Consider the following 23,418-nt stretch of genomic DNA (forward strand, 5'->3'; position numbering starts at 1 on the left):
GCAATCACACATACATCACAAATTATTACTTTCTTTAGATAATCATGACAACATTTCTTGAAGATTTCTTCAATTGGCATTGATGGCTTATCCATGCAATTGGTACCTTCACTGTGACCAGGTGTCATTAATACTGATATCAAACATTCATTATAGTTTCAACTCCAGTATCCATATGTACACAATCTGGAGGTAAAATCATAATCATAGTACTAATTTTTTCTATCTTTTCCCTTTTGGCTATACAGGTGCTGGGTGTTTTGACTGAAAATATTTTGTCACTGTCATTACTACTATGCAAATGTCTGTGCTGCATACTAGTACAGAGTAACAAACAAGCAAATTCTATACCACTGTTCAAAGCAATGTGTAAATTTTGTTGACCTAGGGAAGAGACGGACACACATGTGGCGTATATTACATGGTGTGCCTCTGAAGGTTTGGTATTCTGACTCTGTATATGCCGGCAGAATGTACTGCGCCTGTGCGAAACCCAGATTTTCCTCAGTTTTCGTTGGATGTTTGATCAACAATGTTGCATCAGAATTTTGCCCGTTGAAAACGATACCTTTTCCAACTCAACATTTGAAAACCTTAGAAGGGGTGTCATCCTTAAATATACAAATGCAACCTCAATTTAGACGTTCTGAGGTGCTATACACAATACATCATGGGTTTCACACAGGTATTTCATGTACGTTTAGCCAACATGCTGGTATTCTGGAAGTACATGTATGTTGTGACCATTGGTCTGTAGCTTTTAGCGAAGACAGTTTTTTTAACCAAAAAAAAGCACTGTTAGCTGTTCTCCTCCACTTCTGGGTAGGTTGGGTATTTGACCAGCTCTATCTTTTCCTCCACCTTGTATGACGGATACAGCCCGCTCTTGTGTGTTCTCCTGTTCACACCTTTAGAGTACCCGTCCCAGTGGTTCCCGGCTATGCCCACCTCGTCTCCCGGCTCCAGGTAGATTTCCTGCTGACTTCTCCGCTCGTGTTTGGCGATGGCGACCTGGTTGTGGTCCCCCTGCCCCCCGAAGTAGTAGATGTCGTCCAGCGAGTGGAAGTTTGCCGCCGCGTCTGGCTTCAGGGTCTGCATGATCTCGTAAGCAACCCGACAGACCTGTGCAGGAAAAGGACCTTTTAAACATCTAAACAAAAATATACCATATACATAATGTATGTGTAAGAAAGGGTTACTCCAAATATTTTAGTTGTATTATAATGTATCATTTTGTATTATGATAAAGATGTTTTAGTGTATGCATCATTTTAAGTTGGACACAAGCCATGAAAAAGGATCCTGTTATTTCTGTTTACTGCATTGTAACAAATCTGAAAGATTTTGCACTGTGTCAATTTATGTTGTTCATGGCAGTCCTATTGTAGATTGAAGCAAGGTATTCTAAACTTGCCATTTTGCATGAAGTAGACGTGTCGTAATAATTTACAGGGCTCAAGATTGCTCAAATCGTCATACTCAGAATCATTGCAGTGAATTTGAACAGCTGCTCAAACTGTATTATAACTGCAGCAGTATGACTGCATTTTGAATATTGCTTGATTCATGTTGATTCAGATTAAGTGTGATTGTGAAGGGGTATTAACAGATACAGGGAAAATAATTTGTAACATTCAAGGTGGTGTAGTGGTAGAGCATCCGACTGTCAAGCAAGGAGACCCAGGTTCAATCCCCAGGGTTGGACCCAGACATGTCCGGACATGCACCCAGACATTGTCCCCTTAACACATATTTCCCCCCCTCAGTTAAAGGGATCCTGGGCCCTACTATGGTTTGGGTTGGCGTTAGGAAGGGCATCCAGCCGTAAAAATCTTGCTTAAAAAAAAAGACTTGCACTTGGTCTAAAGGAAAAATGACATTAAAATTGGATTTAAAAAATCAAGACATCTGCAACACATGTTTCAGCGTGACTCGGAGGACTCTGTACCCACCTGAGAGGAGAAGGTGCAGACCAGGTAGTCAGAGTGAGCCAGGAAGTGGATGTCGATGATGACCCCCCGCAGAGCGCTGTCCGTGTACCTGCTGCTGAGCCCCGCTGACTTGGAGATGGCGTTATCACTCACAAACTCATAATCAGGGTACCTGGTGGGGACAGGGTACAGGTGATGATGATGACAAACAGTCAAGTAACACATCAGCAGAACATACATGTGAATTCGGGATTTTTCACATTTTTCTTAAAAACATTTTCGACGTTTGGTCGACGATGCATAAGAATTTTGCCCATCACAGGGGATGTACATTCCAATACAACATTTCAAAATGTGCAGTTTAAACCATGAACAAGCTTATACTCTCCAGTTCTGTAAATTATATGCGTTTACATATGACTTACTGTTTTTGAGCTTCTTTTAACAGACTGGAGTCGTCTGTTGCCAGGTAGACCCGTTTCTTCTGGACCTCCTCTGATTTCTGCAGCAGCTGATAATACTCCTCCACCCACTCCATGTACTCGGCTATACTGTGGTAGGCTGCCTCTGTGTTAATCTTGTCTGTTCTTCTCACATGAATACTGAAGGAAATCATGGGATAAAGAAGAAATTGAATTGTTGCGAATGTGGAAGAATTTCTTGCTGATTCTGTTATTGTCACTTCCTCCCAGCCTGTGAGACCACTTTGACCTCCAATTCGACCCTCCTCCTGTTAGTCAGTTACATAATTTCCCTCTCACTTCCTGTGACTCTACTATATATAATAATTATATATAGTAGAGTCACAGGAAGTGAGAGGGAAATTATGTAACTGACTAACAGGAGGAGGGTGGAATTGGAGGTCAAAATGGTCTCATAGGCTGGGAGGAAGTGACAGTAGCATATAGACAGAATTAGCAAGAAATTCTTACACATTTGCAACAATTCAATTTCTTCTTTATTATTATTACAAATTACAACTGTCACACATAGCCAAATATGACCTCCTGAACATTGTTAAACTCCCCCTAACCATGGCTAAGTCCCATGGTCCAGAGTATGGTCAGCTGTGGTTGGCTAGAGTTCGGTCAGCGATCACTGTTCAGCTGTAATGTTTTAAAACATTCAGGTGTCGATGGGAGGCCTGGTGGTTGGCTGTTGTTCGAAAGTAGGTTAGCCATGTTCTGGGTATGTTCCAGGGTCAAATTTAACTCAAATTTGATTCGATCATGTAGGTGTGGCCTAAATCTGGTCAGACTTCATCCAACCTTAGTTGGTGGTCAGTAGGAAGGTTCTGATTGCATGATATGGGCTTTACTTTTTCCCTATCCTTGTCGCCTATTGTCTCCTATCAGAAGTGAAGAGCTGGGACTGACCCTACGATGGGATGTTGGAAGCCGAGTCTCTGTGCGGTCTCCTCGATGTCCTGCTGCAGGTGGGGCTGGTACCTCTGCAGGTACAGCACGAACTGGGCGATGAACCACACAGACGGGTTACCGTGGAGACGGAGCAGTCTATCCGACAGGTCCTGGGGGATGCCCAGGGGCAGGTACGGGGGCCGCGGGTAGATACTGTCCACTATGGGCATCTCCACTACCTGGGTGTCTTTGGACTTTTCCTCACCTGTGGGATGATATCATGATTACAGTCAGGCCTGGACCAAGCCGTCACCTTCGTACAGTAGTCACCCGGCTATAGTGGTCATTTTTTGTGGGTCCCTATTTCCCCAATAGCCTATTAGTAAGAATTAAGTATTGCAGTTATGACTAGTTATGTGGTTTTCACTTTTAACGTGCAAAAGTTACATGTAAATCGCATTTAAATTGCAAAAAAGCCGTGTAACATGATTAAAAATTGTGCAAAAGCCGAGACAACTGCATGCAATTAGCTATTAGTATTAGATGCACTTACATTACATCTAATGATCTATGACGCATAACCACACAATTGATTGTGATTACACAAACATCTAAACACGCATTTTACATGAGAACTAAACGCAATTTAAAACGAGAATCGCGAGGCTTTAGCACAGCCTTTGCTCGCATTTCAATAAAGAAATTCACAACTTTTCATCACATTTTGCATGACTTGCATGCATGTAGACAAGAAGTTATTCCAGAACTGTACTGTACTGTACGCAAAAAAAAGGATTTTAAGCCCAGAATTGACTTCTCCAGAACCCACCTTTCCAGGGCCCCCTAGAGGACCCAGACGGGTCGGTGCATGTTTCACTAAGCGGTAGGAAGACTTTCTCCCAGCCCCCGCTGGAGTACCTCCACCCCTGTGAGTTGAGGATCATGGTACGCTCCGTGCCGTAGGCCACCATGAAGCAGTACACCACATGGTGGAGCTGGCACCCGTACCCACACCCCTTGTTCAGGTTACACAACAGCTTTTTGGCCTTGCTGCAGTCTTTGGGATTCTGGAACGCAGTGCATACAATGTTGTGAGATGAGGAGATTTCATACATGCCATTTACCACAATGAAGATGTCTGTATCAATGGCATCCAATGCAAGAAAACAATATATATTCTGGATCAGGAAAACTGTCTGATATTGATGTTTACTGCCATTTACATGTATTCGCACACATGAAGTGTTTAAAATAGCCCCATAACAAGCCAATAATAAGTAGTTAAGTCTAGCCTACCATATTATGAAACAAGCAACCATTTTTCGTCAGCGACGTTGCATTTTTGCCCCACAGACATCAGCATTCTATAAGATACGGTTAATTTAGCTTATTTAGTACATGTACTAAAAAAATGACCAGTAAATTGACTTTGAAAATCCAGTTTGACAGCCCTAAAATCACTTTCGGTTTTAATCCTCAAATACAGAAACAAGACGTTAAACAATATATTCTGCAGAACTGCTATGCACAACATTTTCCGAATTTCGCACTGGTGCAGAACTTTCTGCTGACGTGCACTTATTGGTCACTGTTAACATGTAGGGATAAACACCTGTAAATAGTGTAGTCTGCGCTGCACCAGGTCCTGTAGTGCCTGGGCCTCCTGTCTTCTCCACTCCAAACCTCCATCTACATCTCTCAGCTGCTGCGTATCTGATAGAATTGTTCTAACAAAAAAACAACAACACAGAAAACATTGAGCAAATTAAAAATGCGTGTAGAGCACTTTGAACTAATTCTTCTATTATAGCTAATATATGTAAGTATCAGATATTTTGTGGAAAACTTCTTTTAAATTGCTATATAATAGATCAGTTAGTCTTCATGCTTCATTTGTAAATAAAAAAATTCACAGGCAAAGGCAAGGGTGTCAAAATTACTACAAAGGTTCAGAGCATGACATGTTTGGTGAGTCAGACATACTTGACATAAGAATACTCTACATTTTTTTCCCAGGATAGAACATTAATGCAGTGGTCGAAATACTTTTTATCAGTGTTCTGCAATATTGCAGAAGAGTCAAAATTTTGTTCTGCAATTTGGAAATACTTTCTGCAAATACACAAGCCTCTATACTACAATCTTGCAAGTTTATAAGCATGGACTATTGATTGATATGCAAACTAGAGAAGACAAATTTTTGGAAGTCCAAAAGGAAACAAAAGATAGACAAGTCAAGACAAGGTTGATGCAAATTAGTGAAGAAGCTCCTGTTGTTTCAGAACAGGAGCTTAAGTGTTGTCTGTTTTTGGGGCCAAGAGCACCAAATCCCAAGTGCCAATTTTTCCTGCTGCAAAATTGCAGATTGTATAAATTTTTCTTCTGCAATGTTGAAAATCTATCTGCAGATTGCAGACTGCAGACAGGTATTTCGAACACTGTTAATGACTTTGTAATCCATTAAAGAATGTTGATCCAAAAAGTTGGCTTATGATTGGTTATATCGCACTGTTGTTCAATAATGCTCTGACTCTTCTCTTTTTTGTGGTCCATTGTGAAACTATTCATCATTATGGATTTTCACTTGACAGTTTCCAGATATTGAGTCTACAGAGTCTTTATTCTCATGTCAGAGATACTTATGGGACACACCCAGCCTGAAATACATCTGATTCATTTTATTGACACCCATTACGTAACAAGAAATCAAAGATCTCAAACCTCCATGAAATATTAATGTTCTTATGAATCTCTTAATTTATTTATCATTATATATATTTCTTCCTGATTCTGTCTATAGTATACATTCTCTCCCTGTTTAAAGCTAAAACTTTTGAATCAACACATTCAAGGTACATTTTCTCACCCAGAGCTTTCGAACGAGTTTCTCTGGTCTTACTTAGTAGACTGACGCAATGAGACTTGTCACGTGGCTTCTCTGAAGTGTTATGTCACCCATGACTTGGCCCAACATCATCTACCAGATACCTTTGACCCAGTGTTGACATCACACTTCAAAGAAGCCATGTGACAAGCCCCACTGGGTCATTTTACTGAGGAAGACCAGAGTGACTGGTCGAAAGCTCTAGGTGAGATAATTTACCTTGTGTTGGATGAAAAGTTTTAACTTTAAACGATACATATTGTTCACATATCACAAAAAGAAGAAGCTCCACCTCTGATGATCCCCCAGATCTGACAGCAGGTTGTCTATCCTATCCGTGACGCTTGCCGCCTGTGAGTCAGACTTCATGAGTTTGAGCTGTGCCTTGACCAGGTACCACATCTCCCGCACGCCGTTCTCCACCTTCCTCTGCAGCTGCTCGTGTCTCTTGCTGGGATAGTCCAGACTTCCCGCTGGAGCTGTCAAATGGAGGCTGACTGTTAGGATCTTGTCCATCATTCAGATCTTGTCACCATCTCATAAACTCTGAGATTATCAAATCATTCCAAATTCACATTTATATATCTAATTGAATTAATAAATCTATCAATCTACTTATTAGTAAGAACAGGATAGAACTGGGCAGTGATAACGTTCAATACGAATGTTCTGGCCCGTGTGATAACTTGGTTTATCACATGCATATGGGGTTCTAACTGTTATCACACACGCATGGGCACGTGTGTGATGAAAAGTCAGATCATAGTGAATTTGGACATAGGAATTGATGCTGTAACAATTTTTTGTTAGTGGACACCAAATTTTCTTAACATCTGCATTTTGCATTAAAAGTTGTTTTTTCTCAGGTAGGTACCTAGATAAAATACATATTCCGCATCACACTCAATCTCAGCCCTTCTGCAGGTTGGATCTCCCTCTGGCCTTTGGGCGATTTGACCCGTGGTTGGCTTGGTACCTCAGAATACACCGTGTTGTATTATGTATGTCTCAATTCGAGATAACGAAGTCAAAGTTGACATACCTTGCCTTGTTCTAGCACGAAAGTTCATCAGAATTGTTAAATTACGTACAATGATTTTATACAGCACTTGGGTCAGATAGCTGACAAAGACAGAGAGATAGCGCCTAAAATTCGTAGAAGAGTCAAATCATTTTCAGTACTGTTGGAGAACAGATTATTTCTCTTTAAGTCTTACCTTGTTGTTTATTACTGTTGGCATCGCTCTCACACTTGGCCAGTTGTTCCTGTAGGAGTGATACTCTGTCCACATCCTGAGACATCTGTACCTGGTCATGGTGTAGGTCACGAGCAGACACCCTGGAGGGTTGGGGGGGCAACAGGACACTTACTCTGACTAGGAACCAATATAGATGTAGGGCTCGAAATTCATTTCTGGGAATAGGTGCACTGGTGCACCCAACCTAAAGAATTAGGTGCACAAAAAGTTTTTGGGTGCACCATACACAACAAAACCTAATTACAGATCTCACTGGTCGTCTTCTGAGCTTGAATCTGAAATGGGAGTTAACTTCAAAATCTTACAAAACTACTACAACAAAATTATTTTTCTCACAGATTCTAAGGATATCCTGTATACTACTGTAACAATACATTTAGTATCATGTAAAAAAAACAACATACGTACAAACATATTTGGGTGCACTAGTGCACCCACAGAAATAAATTGGGTGCACAGCTCCCACTTTGGGTGCACTAAGGTGCACATGCACCCAGTATTTCGAGCCCTGTAGATGTGAAGTGCTGCTGTACAGTTAAAATCACAGGGGAACTGGAAACAATTTGGTGACCTTTGAAAATAACACACTAACATACAACTGTTTGTTTTAACCTACTGGAATTGGTGCTTGTTTTAACCATCCTTATAATAATAAGCACAAGGTGGTCTTGTTTTAAGCATTGTTGAATCTAAAGGTTCTGAGTTTGAATCCCTGGCAGGTACCCAGTGTCGTGCCCTTGGGAAAGGCACTTTATACTATAGCCATGTCCTCACTTGGCACTGCACGAAAAAAGGGATGAACCAATAACAATGTCTGGTAGGTCCAGTAATAGTTGCTTTAAGTTTACGCGACAACTGGGGTAGTATTGGTTCATCCCATCTTTTTGTAAATCCCGCTTTATTTTATATGCCTCCCAGTATTACCCAAAAATCTACTATGATCAAATATGGCAGGGATGACCCTACTTCTGTACTTGTTGGCAGCGAGTTCCACTCCAATGATAGTTCTAGGAAAAAAAGTTCATCCCATCTTTTTGTAAATCCCACTTTATTTTCTATGCATCCCGGTATTACCCAGAAATCTAATATGATCAAATATGGCAGGGATGACCCTAACTTCTGTACTTGTTGGCAGCGAGTTCCACTCTATGATAGTTCTAGGGAAAAAGTGATCCTTCTGGTCACTAAATCTGGTACTTAGATACATAGGTACATAATAGAAAACGAAGTTTGAGAAAAAAAGCAACCCTTGGTTGATAACTCTGGTACATGTACATGTAGTTAGAAGTAGCCATCCCTTTACATAAATAATAACTGACTTGTTATTTCCTGAGCCGGTATGAGGTACGTGACATGTCCACAGGACATTAGAATCTAGCAGAATTAAGTTGAAGCATAATGACTACTACAATTCACATGGAACAAAATCCCAATATGATGGGGAAAAGGCAATTTCCACCTGAACCTAATTTAGTGAGCTCTACGAGGTCACCTGAGTCATAGCGGCTAACCTGGGAGCAAATTATACCTGGCATTTATTGCAGGCCCTCTCTTGACCCAGGAACACAAAAGGGTCTTTAAATATTTATATGTCCAATTCCTGCCAGGATTTATCCATGTCCTAAATCAATTCACTCTGCAGCTGCTACAAATCTACTTATAAAGAGAGATGTAAAGCGGCTTGTGAGTGTGATTTGGGGCATATGATACGACTCTGGGTCAGGGAAATACAACTTTGCTATGAAGACGACACATCAATAATTCACATAAAAAACTTTCCTTCAAATCAAATACTTCACAATGAGTCTCTTATCTCCCCTGTGGTATCTATTAATTAAAAGTATGAATTGTTTGTTTCACTTTACTGATAAACTGCCTTTAGTTTAGGCACAACACTCTAGTTTTGTACAGTTGAAGTACAAGCTGCATAAGATAAGACTAGTGTAAGGTTTGCACCACTCACACAGAGAAGGATCCCTATAGCTACTCTTTTCCATGAGTGCATTGGGATTTTTAACATGCTCAAGATGTGGCTCTCCTCAAACACCTCCGGCTTCATGTCTTATATGAGAGGATGTCCCTAACTGATTCTTGTTAGGTACTCATTTACACCCGAGTTGAGTATCTGTGTGGGGGGAGGGGGGGATAGGACCTGGTGTAAAGTGCCTTTTCCAAGGACACAACAGTGAGGCCTGCTAGGGATTCACAACCTAGAACCTTTAGATTCTAAGTCAAGAATTTGGTAAAATTTGTCTGGTGCAGGTAATTTTCAACGTTACCTGCACCAGTGCAGGTTTGCAGCCCTGTATACAGGCACAGTTTAACCCGGACGTACAGTAACTGTAGATCTGAAGTTTTTTGCAGTACTTTTATATTCACAGTTTTTACGGTCACGTCTGTACAGCGAACTCATCATTACCGTCAACAAATAATTCACAAACTTAATTTTTGCTGCACCTGCTGACACCGCGAATGTATAATAAGTTCCACAAACATGTCCATTGTGCGTGTTCTTTGTTCTGTGTTTTTTGCTACTGCGAATATAAAGCGATTTACAGTAACAAAAACGTACCTGAGCTCGTCCGCCATTCGACGAAGCTCCTCATTCTGCTGCTTCATCTTCTCCAGCTCGGCCAGCGCGCGGGCCAGGTCGTGGGAGGACTTGGCGGAGGGGTCGCCGGTGTAGAAGTTGCCGAGCATGTAGACAAGAAGCAGCAGCCACAGCGCCAGGGTCAGCAGCAGGAACTTCATCATGGTTCCCATGGTTACGCTCGGGCGGACGGCACGGCCGCGGTCGGCCCCGGACACTAGGATGACGTGTCCTCAGTTCCTACTTCCTAATCCTGTCATTACCTGAAGGAAACAAACAAACAAACAAACACTCAAGTTACCTAGAATGCCATGTTACTGTTAGGAGCACAAAATCACTCCTCTTATAAAATTAGGCAAACACACATGCAATAGTAGCATGTTGGCAGAGCATACTAACCTGCAGAAATTAGAAACGTAATACCTGTATAGCACAGGTTTTGTTTGTGTATTTAGGGATGATATCCTGTCTGTGGTTTTCAAATGCCATGTTGGGAAAAGATATCTTATGCAACAGATAAAATTCTGGTTGCAATGTTGACCAAATAGAAAACAGAGACCGTGGTTTTGGGCAGGCACAGTATGTTCTGACAGGTACTGCCAGACTACAGTGACAGCTCTCTGTTTGAAATTTGACGCAATTTATGCTATAAATTCCAACAAACATTACTGTGGAAAACAGCTACATTGTAGTCTGTCTTGCAAATAGCTACAGGCATGGCTTGGGTCTAAGACAAAATATTACGATCATGGCCTTGACAATGTCTAGAAGTAGAACCCCCTCCAGTCTTCTAACTGAAGCCAGCTGATAGTAGCCTGGTTACCAAACCTATTATAGCTCCCGAGTCCTACATCCTCTCCACTATTTGCGGAGAGGATGTAGGACTCGGGAGCTATAATAGGTTTGGTAACCAGGCTAAGCTGATAGTCCAAGTGATGGATATCTAATGTTTGAAAAGATTCTACACATCTTTCATAATGTCGGCTACAAATCCTACCAGCCCCATGATATACAGTGATATATACTTCATACGCAGTGCATTTGATTCCCAACTGGCCATGAAAGATCTGTACGTCATGAAATGACATGCACGCTTACGGAGCAAAATCCCTGAATCCTTCTTATCTGAACCTTAAAATGAGCATCCATCCATCCCTTGGTCTATCATGAACCAACAGAAATCAAGCCACACAAACACTTCTTTTGCAGCAAAACCTTTCATACATACCTTCTTCTCATATCAGAAATCTCTGACACAGCTACATGTAATGTAATATATATGATAGTTCCCAGTTTACCAATTTATGAGTGGGAAAGAGACATGTGTGCCCTGACTGCACCCAATAAAGCCGCCCCTCCCCGCCACTCTGACCTGACCTCTCACCACACGTGGCTCCTGGCCAAGACTTTCTACAATATGGATCAATAATGTGGACTTGATCTTCCCACAGCACATGTAAGAACCATTAAATGTGGAATGGCTGGCCATGTCTTATACATTTTTTTTATTTAAAGAGACGGTAAGGGACAAAGGACTACTGAATGGCTTTAATAATTCAATAATATTTGCCGGGACTGCTCGGAAAATTATAAGAAAACTTGCAGAAACTGGAACTATATATATATTATTATTATGCAGGGTTCAAATTATGTAAAGATGCACATTTGTACAAGAGGAAAAATTTGTAGCACCAATTTTTTGCTTTCACAACGTTAAGTTTCAGGAAGAATGCTAGCACATATTTTAACCATAAAAATAAAGTTCACTTTTCAGTAACTGCTGTCTAGGTCCATAAGGGGCAGTTATTTTCCATAATAAATATAACACACTGGAAACTGATTTATTGTTAACCTTTTCCTATCATTTACTGGATACTTCTAGTAATCCACAAAACTACTTGATTGCACTGATGCAAGTGCAGTCAAAAATTACGTATACATACAATTTTACGTGACAAAAATGTGCATGAAAAACAAGAAAGATTTTCCTGGACATGTGAATCTGTAGTTATAATCTTTGCAACTATAACTGGGAAAACTGAAAAAATCTTTACCTTTTAAATGCCTACATCCATATACCTGCATGTCCACGTACCTAGCCTGTACCAAGAGCCGTGACTTGTTATTCTACCGTTTCAGCCTGACTGACAATGAAAATATTGATGCTGCCATCCTACACAAAGGGCACGTGACAGCCTGGATTGTCCACCTGCTACAGAACTGATTGAATGAGAAGACAAAAGCAGGGTGCACAACCTTTCAACCACAAAGCCTCAATCTGTTTCTGTTTGTGAGAATAATTTGTTTGCACTTCCTGCTAAATCCAACTGTTATTTCAAAATCGTGAAACTGAAAGGGTGCCATTTTGTTGCAGTGAACAAGGCTCAAAATGCCACCTGCAGTTTAGTACAGATAAAATTGGAGCTGTGCAGGTATTTCTGATATCTATCTGCACCTAACCTGCACTGGTCCATGTACTGGGTATATGCAGGTTAGTGCAGGTAAAATTGGAGCTGTGCAGGTATTTCTGATATCTACCTGCACCTAACCTGCACTGGTCCATGTACTGGGTATATGCAGTTAAGTACAGGTGAAATTGTAAAAAGGTATTTCTGATGTCTACTTACATTTTTTTCAATCTATCAATGCCATGGTTTGGAGAAAGGTTAGAAACATTGTTTAAATCATAAACCTGACTGGTATGATGTCATAGCATTTGGGGCTATCATAGTCTAGGCCTGTCTTTATCTTTTATTTTTTGCTGTCGCTTCATATATTTTCCAAAAAAATCTGAGAACCAACAAATCAATTTGATGCAGCCTTATTCAATCCTCCTTCTCTGAGATGACACATCATTGTCTAGTTACTTATAGGTCTATGATGGAGCAGTGCTGAGGTTTCTATGTGGCGTGAACCGATCAATCATATACTTGCAATTTCCAAATAAAAATCAATACAAATCACACCTGCTCCCTCAGACAACCTGACTCACCCTTCAAAACACATGACCTGAAAACAGACTGTCTCCCTATCTATCTATCGATCTGTCATACTGAGATTTTATCATTCCAATAGCCTATGATTCAGCAGATTTCTAAACAAACTGCCCTGCAGTTCCAGAACAAGCTGCTAGGTGGTCCAAACTCATGTTACTTGGTCCCAAGCACCAGAGCTATCTGCCAACCAAAATTTGTGACCCAAGCATGTTAAGATCAAGAGAAACCAAAACCAGAGGTTGTACTGCAGTATTCTAACAGGCCACCAGGGGGCCCAAAATCTGTTCGTTTTGAGGTGTCATCAAGGCCCTCCTACGTATACATGTATACAATCCAACCAGGCCATAAACTTATTGTGTTCACACATACACACAGACAGACACACGCGCTACCCAAAACATGACCTTCTTCTTAAATATCAGGCTCGCCTACGCATAGGATCAAAAAAGTGACCAATTAGGCTTTACAAGGATTTAACGACAACGCTTAACATTGAAATAGAGTGGGCCTGCTATGATTAATGGTGAATTAAAAGACCTCGCTACACCTCACGGAAGAACTTCAAAAAGGCAGACAGACCATTTTACATGCACTGATGCAGGTTATATATGCAGGATAACCTGTACTAGACAAATCCTACCATTCAAATTGTGGATCATATTGGAAAAGTGTAGTTGGTAGTTGCACGTTATAGGTACAGGTCTTCAGGAATGCCTGCACTAACCTGCATTTGCAGGTGATATCTGGGGTCAATTTAAAGAAAAAATTCTGATGCTCTCTAGGATGAATGTATTGTAAGCTTTATCTGTAGTCATCCAGGTTCACAACAATCATCCTATGCCTCATAAAAAATTCACAAGACACTTTGTCTACTGACAGAGAAGCAGATAGACATCAGGTATGTACTAAAGGGTCACAGTCCTATCATTGCAGCTACAGATTTCAGATACGAGATAGAGAGCATCAAATTATAATCATTTCAACAGAATGGATCCACATTACTCTGCAGATTGCATACTTCATAGGAGCTCACTGGACTATAGTCTAAACTAGGGATGGGTACTGGTTTAGCTGGACTGGGTCTGACTTGGAATAACATCCAAGAACTGAGTCCAAACAACCTGAAAGTCATGAACCAACTTTTTATTAGACTCATATCATTAAACCCTACAGTTGAGTCACTATCTTCTTTCCTTTCCAGGTTCCTTTTATCAACTACATGTAATATAATTGCCATTTCCAACATAGGATTTAATCACAGCAATGCCCTAATGAAAGATGCTGAGATGCTACACATGTCTCTGGCACAGCCGCCCTAAAATTCATGTTGATCATGATAAAGGATATTGAATTCCTATCTGTGCCACGGAAGCAGTAATTGCTTGGACATGTTCCAAATGCAGGGCTTGAAGTTTCTTTTGGGGAATATATCGGTGCACTTCAGTGCATCTAACCTAAAAATGATGGTGCACTGAAAAAATCTGAGTAAGATTAACACATAACATTGTTTCAAGGTTTGAAAAATTGCATTGAGCCTAGATTATTCTAAGTTCTAACTTACAACTTTTAACAAAAGATATAACAAAGGTTCTACTATCATTTTTCTCACACAGTCACACAAATGTCAATAATATATTGTAACCCTACACAAAATTTAGGTACACCCACAGTTTAAAAACTAGCCACACAGCTCCAAGTTTGTGTGCACAAATACGCACTTGAGTATTTTGAGCCAATGATTAAAATGGCCAGCAGAAATTATGCAGCAGCACTAGTTATATGCATAGTGCATAGACCATATGTACACTGTACAAAATGTACATGCAGGGCTTCAAAAACCTGCAAAGGTGCAGGTAACATTGAAAGTTACCTGCACCAGACAAATTTTACCTGCACTATTCAAAATTTAAGAAGTATGGATCATAAACCTGTTCAAAAACATTGACATTATTTCTTTAGTACTCAATGCAGCAAATAAAAATCCTACATTTACATATATAATATAAACCTGGTACATGGACCAGTACAGGCTACTTACAGGTAGATATCAGAAATACCTGCACAGCTCCAATTTTACTTGCACTAACCTGCATGTGTAGGTGGGATTTCCAGCCCTGATAGCTACAAAGACTTGTCTACATGTAACCTTACATGTAATTTTCCCCCATACCTCTTCCTGCTGTATGTTCCCAGACCACTTCAGACTGTCACCACGCACGGCTGCAGTAATGATGGATATCACAATTCTGCAGGCACCATTTCTGTCCCCGCTCCGATGAAACACTGACGTCAAGGGGGAAATTCGTGGGGTACGGTCCACCAGGTGACAAATGGATTTCCCTGCCTGGGTACAACCAATTTCCCACTGGTTCACGGCCTCAACTAACAGTAGCACAGCTGCCAATGGCTGTGTCTATCTTTGCTCGCATTCAAAGTTATTGAAACCATCGAATGTAATTTCAGGGCTGCAAAAGTGGGATGTTCTGAATAAGGCAATCTGTATGATATTGACACATACTGCCCCACATTAGCACGTTTGCATCAGTATTGGGCGTTTAAAATGGTGCAGAAACAACCCCCAAGATGATCCTTAATTTTCTGGGTGGTACCCCAAAAATCAGCCCAGGATCCTACTGGTCCAGTAACTGTTTTCCATTATAATTTTCAGCATTTTTGCTCCATGATAGTTATGCTAGAGATACGCAGTGGCATACAGTCGTATCAACTTAGTATGTAGATAAGTGAATATTATAGAATATTGACTTTGAAATGTCTGGTTTTCAAGCCCTAGCAAGTGCATTGGGCACCTTTAAAAACAGTGAAGAAAATGTTGACAAAAAGTTTTTACCTGTGAATGTTTGCATAAAAACTGCGGATTAAAAGAGGCGATTTCAAGCCTTGTTAATATTGTGTCTAACATATTCCTTACCTGTCCTGACGCAAATACCCAATTTGTTCTGTAACAGGAAATAATGAATTTGATATGGAGCGTGTCATGAAAAATGCAGCTAGGAGATGGAACATGCCGACATGATTTATCACTTGTGAACATACTTTGATTCAGCATGGGAATTGTCAATTAGACAGCCGACGCTTAGGCCACACTGACTTAATTTTATGGATGACATCCTCTGAAGACCCCCAAACTAGTGCGCGCGGGCGAATAAAAAAACATTCCGGCCAAAAATGAAAATGATACTAAACCACAGGAATACAAAGCTGGTATTGTGGATTTGCGACAGTACATAGCGACATATACGACAAGCCGGCACATGCTGGCTTTGCACGGAATTTGAATTGGCACTGAACCTTCGGCAGCCTGAGTGTCATCCTCCAGAGTTACCATCGGCTCCGTATTGTCGCTAACTACCATGGACTACCCAGGCCTATAGCCTCAGAGACTCGGGCAACGTGATCTTTTTTTTTGGTGAGAACAGGCGAAAATCAATGCGCGTGCGGATGTCATCCATAAAATTATGGCGGTGTGGCCTTACATTGAAGAGACACAGTGACTGTACCTCCTTTTCCTAACAGGCATATAGCTGCTTGTACAGAACAAGAAATTTTAAGGTAGCAACTACGTTTTGTGATCTCTGCTGCAATGGTTAGAATGTGAAAAAACTGAATGACGGCTGGTAACATAAAAAATAGGGCATTTTTAAGTAATATTTCTGTGGATAGTTTCGCCAAATATTGACGGATATCCATACTTTTTTCTTTGTTGTGTTCCTTGTCACTCCAGCTTTTGGAAAATAAAAGTCTAAAACAGTAATATCTTATATAGACTTTCTTATCAACTGGTGACATCTGGAAAAAGAAATGGGTACACTCAATTGTGAAATATCTGTATTTTTATTTGTTTATTTGCACCAGTGTTCTAGCCAGCCTGAATTTTTTTTCTGTTATCTCAATTTTCTTGACACAACATCATGTTGACTGCCAAAGGCACATACTAGGGCAGTTTGAGGGAGGGACATGCCCCCCTGGAACACATATTGTGTTCGAAATACCTGTCTGCAGTCTGCAATTGCAGATAGATTTTCAAGATTGCAGAAGAAAAATTTATACAATCTGCAATTTTGCAGAAGGAAAAATTGGCACTTGGGATTTGGTGCTCTTGGCCCCAAGGACAGACAACACTTATAAGCTCCTGTTCTGAAACAACAGGAGCTTCTTCACTAATTTACATCAACCTTGTCTTGACTTGTTTATCTTTTGTTTCCTTGTGGACTTCAAAAAATTTGTTTTCACTAATTTGCATATCAATCAATAGTTCATGCTTATAAACTTGCAAGATTGTAGTATGGAGGCTTGTGTATTTGCAGAAAGTATTTCCAAATTGCAGAACAAAATTTTGACTCTTCTGCAATATTGCAGAGCACTGAAAAAAAGTATTTCGACCACTGAGTCATTGAAATCTTACCTGAAATCTGACCATCTATTACAGTAATTTAAATAAAATGCTATTTCCCACATTTTGGGTGGTAAATTTGGCTGGTGGACTAAGCTTACTAAGAGTTTAATAACATCTCTTTCCATGTCTTTAAACTTCGATAAAAGATCTAAAAAGTAAGATGATCATAGTTTGGGCAAAATTTCTGTCCATCATGAGTGGCAAAATTCCATCAAGTAATGGAAAAACAGACAAAAAATACTGGTTTTTACAGGCTGCAGTTCGAACAACTCAGGCACAACAATATTGACAGCTCACACTCACAGTACCTAGTTTTACAGGCCAGGTGATTTATGGGTACAACACAACCACAATGTTTACAAAGTACAGCGGCTCAACACTGTACCTCTGACAACATTGGGTATACAGTCCAAACCTCCCAGGGGAAAAGAAGAAACCTTCCCTGAGCTCAATAACATGTAACAGTTACATGTAGTAACAAACATTTCATATCATAGCTGGAAAAACATGTAAGTGCACTTCGGCAGAATGTAAGTTGTGCCTGTGCGAAACCTGTAATGCACAATGTATTGTGCATAGCACTTCATTGGAATGTCTGTGCATTTTAGGATGATAGTTTTCAAATGTTGTGTCAGAAAAGATATTCTAGGCAACATTAGCAACATTCTGATTCAACATTCACCAAACATCAAACAAAATCCTTGAAAAATCTGGTTTTTGCCTAGGTGCAGTACATTCTGCCGATGTGCTGTTAAGTACAGACTTAAAAGCTAAGAATCTGTTAGGACAGCTGGTTAAGGTGTTGAAACACCAGTAGCCTTGTCTATGGAAAGAATCCTTGACATACAAACAACAAGTTGTACACGTGTTATGGGGAAGCAGAATTCGTGCCAGATGTTTGAAACTTGACCCTGGACCCATTCCATAAACGCAAATCCACCTCTATTAGCAAGAGCATTTTCATACATGAGATCCAGCCTGTAAGGTGTAATCTTTGACAGCATTTGGCTTGGGGGCACAGATTAAGTATTGCATTAGTGCATAGACAAAGTTGTTTGAAGTGCAAGCATTTTAACCTTCTCCTTGCTGTCAGACCAAATAAACAATAGAGAACTTTCAGTGTGCCAAAGGTTAACTCAATAATAAGCCAGTTCTTCCCACACTGGGATATAGGAACAACTTTCCCTTAGGTCAGGGACAACACAAACCAGGCCAAGTAAACATATAAAAACCAGATGTTTTGCTGCAGTACCAAAGAAAGTTGCCAGGAGTTCCCCAGACCTATCCACGTATCAAATATCATTACAATGAATCCATCCTTCTCAAGTTACACTGACCACATATGAGGAAACACACACACAAACACAGACAGACCCAAAACAATACCTCCATTTTCTATGGAGGTAAAAAGTAGCTGTGTGGGAGAATATAGATTAAACTTTGACAGAATCTGAAAACTGTTACAGTTTCGAACAAACAAAACTGCCCAGTAGACAGTACTATTTGAAGTAAGCCAGGTGAAACGCAAGCTTTTGTTCCGCTATCTAGCCAGAGGGCTTTCTGTCTCACCTGAGTGAAAACTAATTGTCCTGAAAATCATTCAAGCTTCCTAACTAAACCTCAAACTCACACTCACTCACTCACTGTCTGGTTTATCAAAACACATTGAAAAGTTTGAGGCAACAATACGAGGGAGAAAATTCACTCTCCCAAGGCGAATCATGAAAATGTACCTGTTTCTTATATTTCTAGTCTTCTGGGCAGCTGCCATGTAATCTTGCGATGCATGGATCGTACTTCCAGAAATCCCTTTAAAAATCCTTGATCCAGATGCTTTGTACAAATGTATATTCTTTTTTTAAATCTGGCAAAGCCTAATCCCACCCATTTGCAACGATTATGTTGAGGCTTCTGTTTATCAGCATATTATTATTAAAGAGTTTTCTGAACAAAAGTTGATATGCTGAAGACTATTATGATGGTCGGTGAGTTTTTGGCTTTGCCAGATTCATATGCTCACGTACATGTACAGCTGCTTAAGGATAAAAATCATGGCATTAATTTAGATGAAACCATAATTTGCTTGGGAGAAGTACAAGTATGAAAAAAACAAACGAGAACCCCTCTCTAACCTGTCTATTGCAGCTGCACAGCCTCTTCTGACTGGACCCAAGAACACTTCTTCAGTTCTTGAACACAATGAATATGTAACACACCTCCTTCCTTACCTCTCTGATACACCTGTATTAACAGAACCTCACCTGATTTACATGTGGTCACACTGTGGATCTTGTATCCTATATTCTCAGGTTAAATTTACCATTCAAAAAACGGTACTCATACTAGTCATAGGCTATCAAGAACAGGGCTCGAAATACAGTATCCCTTACATATGCAGGTTAGTGCAGGTAAAATTGGGCTGTGTACAGTACAGTATGTATTTCTGATATCTACCTACACTGGTCCTTGTAATGGATGTATATGCAAATGTAGGTGTATGCGGTATGTTTTTATTTGCGACATTAACTGAAACCACCTATGAGGTATACTGAAGAGAAATAGTTGCATTAATTGGTTTCTGAGCAGTTTTTAGTTCGATCCTTTACTTTCTAAATTGTGAATAGACACTGGTACATGTAAAATCTGTCTGGTACAAGTAATTTTCAATCTTATCTACACCAGTGCATGTACTCAGAAGAAAAGGATTTTAAGCCCTGAAGTCCATAATGCAAGCTACTAATATGTGCAATACAGGAAATTAAAATGTGACATTTGATACTGGTCAACAACAGATCCTCTCTACTCACTGTTACCAATGAGCTTATATAAAACTGATCACTTGAGCTTTTATTTTAAGCTCCTTTTTTTTATATAATCAGCAAAATATAGAGTTACATCAAGGAGGTTCAAAATAAAACCTCATTGGTAATATCAAAACTGGACACCTTCCTCTAGAAATACTGCGTAACAAAATTGTCAAACAGATGTTTCTTGCTCAATCGTGCATCAAATAATGAAGCGTTTTCACAAGATTGAACATGGTATTGTTCTAATGGCATTGTTCGAACTCTCTGTGGGTATCCCATTATTTTCATCAAATCAATTAGATCATCCATTGTGAAGGCCATTGAAGACAGGACACAACTGGAAGTCATCTGTTACCAGTGACACGTTAACTGTCCTGCTAATAAGGTAATTAGCAGCTCCCCATTGTGAGAAAGCCTGAGGCCCCAAAACCCGGAGCTGCAGGTGACAAATGAATGGACATACCAAACAACATCATAAATCATAAGACCTTGGTAGCATCAAGGAGGTTCTTTTTGGACCCCCTTGGTAGCTAGTGTGTTACGCCGAAGGGCGGTTATACCGGCTGTACAGCTACAGATACAGAATGTAAAATAATACTGTATTTTGAAGTAGCTTCTGACGACAGTCTAAGAGTAAGACTCTAAGTGTAAACACTACTTAATACGTGACTCTCATTTGCATTTATGTGAAACATCAAGACTTTGCACACACAGTACATTACAATTGACTGTTATCTCCAAGCAGATGTTGGAAGCCAAAACGTCTTTATAAGTGTCCGGAAGAGAGCCGTTTGTAACAACACTGGGTATCTAGAAAACGTAACAATTTATCCTTCAATTTATAGTTCGATTTATAGTTCAAGCATTCGTTTGGCATTCTAAACGTTTTTGATATCTGCACGCAAGTGGTGCAGGAGAATTATATAGCCAAGCACCAAGCACCACATACTGTACATGTGAAACTGTGGCATGTGGCTAGCTAGTGAGGTCCCGTTATGAATTTTGGCAAAGCATAATTACTTAGTAGTATGTTACATGCAGCTGTTCTCACAACTATGGAGACACGTAAGCAACAGACTTTACACTAAACGGTGTTTTGTTGAGATTTTAATCTAAGCAAAACAAAACGTTACGGTTAACCGGCCGGATCTCTTTGAGACCAGTTATCGCAGTAGCACTTTCATTTTTTTCCCCAAAGCAAACAGGTCATGATTTTGCGGCGGTAGTTCCGTATACGTAAGCATGCCGATACTGATAATCTACAGAAAGCATCTAGCTTGCCCACGTTTATACGTTTACAACTGGCCATGGAAATTACGATCGCAAACCGACACTGGTTGTGGAGGACTAAAAACAATTTATTATTACAAATCAAGGATGCATGTCTTGCTCAGTTGCTGCACACACACACTTTGTACAACAAGCAACCGTTATACAGATGGTCAGCGACATTCAACCTACCCAGAGAGCCACCGTTTCCTTGCCTGCCTTCAGTCAGCTGCAGCCGAGAAGCTGTGGTGAGTCGGAAGGGTTGACCATCGCGGTTTTCTTGTAGAACTTGAAGAGATAGGGCTGAGCTTGGCAGAGAGGCGGCCGATCTCGGTCTCCCTCCTCTCACCTACTTCCGCTGATGCTGAGAGTGCAGCGGAAGGGGAGGGGATGCTGGGTAAAATGTTAGGGGGAGTTCCGTTGTATCCGGGTGACGTCGGACGTCACGTCACGTAAATCGATATGTATAACAGTATAATCTGGTCCTCATTGACTTCGAATTTCGCTATTGACAGACACAGAGGAAACCAACTTAACGGCATAATTCTTTTCACATCGCACTAAGAGGATAAAATCCTGTTTCATTTTAATTCATTGGCCATTTACATTTATGACCGTTTATTCACGCGCCACGTTAGTTTATTCACGCGCATTTTTTTCAGGCGACGTTTATGAACATAAGAAATAAAGGGATCACCTAAAATTGCATGGTAAAGACAATGACAATACATCATGTATAGATATAATGCTAACAACACACACGCAAGAATTTAACACTGATGAAATTTGAGATCCTTCATTTGTTCCTATAGTAAATATTGACAATATCAAATTTCAACCACTACACTAATGGCTAACGTTACAAACTCGGATACGTATAACATTTAGTGTCCGTGCAGTGTTTCTTCGAATTTCAGCAGTGTTTCAGTTTGTCTATAATCGCTATACTACACCTAGTATAGTGTTTGGTGTTGTATATGGAACTTATGAAGAAAAAAAGCAAATACTTCTCATTGCATAAGTACGCCATTATAACCTTTTTTTTTATAAGGTGCCTTTATTTGTGCTCTTCAATGGACGAGGTAGGTGCGCGTGTTACTTGTACTAATATCATATTCGACTTTCGGATGATATGAAAGAGCGCATCCCATGAGTCCCCCTAGCGACTATCATCAGGTAGCATCTCTAGATCTTCGCCGCGCGCACGCGAATGTTGGTAAACTCTTTTCAATGACACTGGTGAAATTATTATTACACACCAATGCTGTGCCTGTTTATTATACTAGTATTATAAATACGTTTCGTTCTTTATGATGCACTTATCATGCATATTAATTTTTCACAGATTAATTTTTCAGGATTGTCCACTGTCCTTTCATTGCAAAAGATTTGTCCCGAGGCAAGGTTTAGTATCAGATGTAGCAGTATTTTTTGCTCGATGCAGATCGCCTTGAGCCCAAGGCCGATCGCTGGAGCCCAGCTGTGATGCCACATGGTTTTTGAAAACAACAACATCATGTGGTAATTTGCATATAGCTAAGACTCATGTTGCCAGGTGAAAGGTCAAGCAAGGGTGTGATGTGTCCACCAGGTAAAGAAATAGTGCGCTGATTCACAAGGATAGCGAAGGCCTAACTCTCTACAGAAGTATACATCTTACACCTTCTTGATAGGAAATTATCTTTTCTAATAGATTTTTCTTCAATATTTCCGGAAATATGGCTTAAAAATGAAGTAAAATGTCGTTTCCTGCGCGTACCAATACACGTGGCAGCTCGTGGTGTGACCGCGTGGCGATGTTTGGAATGATCGAAAGGAGTCTTGGGTAACTGATAGTGGACAATTTGTTTTAAAATGCCGTATTATTGCTGATATAAATCACTATATCAAAATTATCGTATTTTTTAATC

General features: G+C 40.2%; 1 protein-coding gene across 1 annotated transcript; it reads right to left on the reverse strand.

The window, feature by feature from the left end:
- Positions 1-786: 786 nt before the first annotated feature.
- Positions 787-21,861, reverse strand: LOC109482802 (alpha-(1,6)-fucosyltransferase-like). Its single transcript, XM_019785642.1, has 10 exons — positions 21,701-21,861; positions 10,005-10,285; positions 7,391-7,512; positions 6,466-6,652; positions 4,902-5,016; positions 4,119-4,356; positions 3,308-3,554; positions 2,357-2,533; positions 1,953-2,103; positions 787-1,122 (listed from the first exon to the last, which is right to left on the reverse strand). The coding sequence occupies exons 2-10, from the start codon at positions 10,193-10,195 to the stop codon at positions 799-801; spliced, it is 1,752 nt and encodes a 583-aa protein (XP_019641201.1). The 5' UTR covers positions 10,196-10,285; positions 21,701-21,861; the 3' UTR covers positions 787-798.
- Between the last annotated feature and the right edge of the window lie 1,557 nt (positions 21,862-23,418).

This window comes from Branchiostoma belcheri, unplaced genomic scaffold (genome assembly GCF_001625305.1).
Source record: "Branchiostoma belcheri isolate BF01 breed outbred unplaced genomic scaffold, Haploidv18h27 scaffold60, whole genome shotgun sequence".
In the NCBI taxonomy this organism is placed as follows: domain Eukaryota; kingdom Metazoa; phylum Chordata; class Leptocardii; order Amphioxiformes; family Branchiostomatidae; genus Branchiostoma; species Branchiostoma belcheri.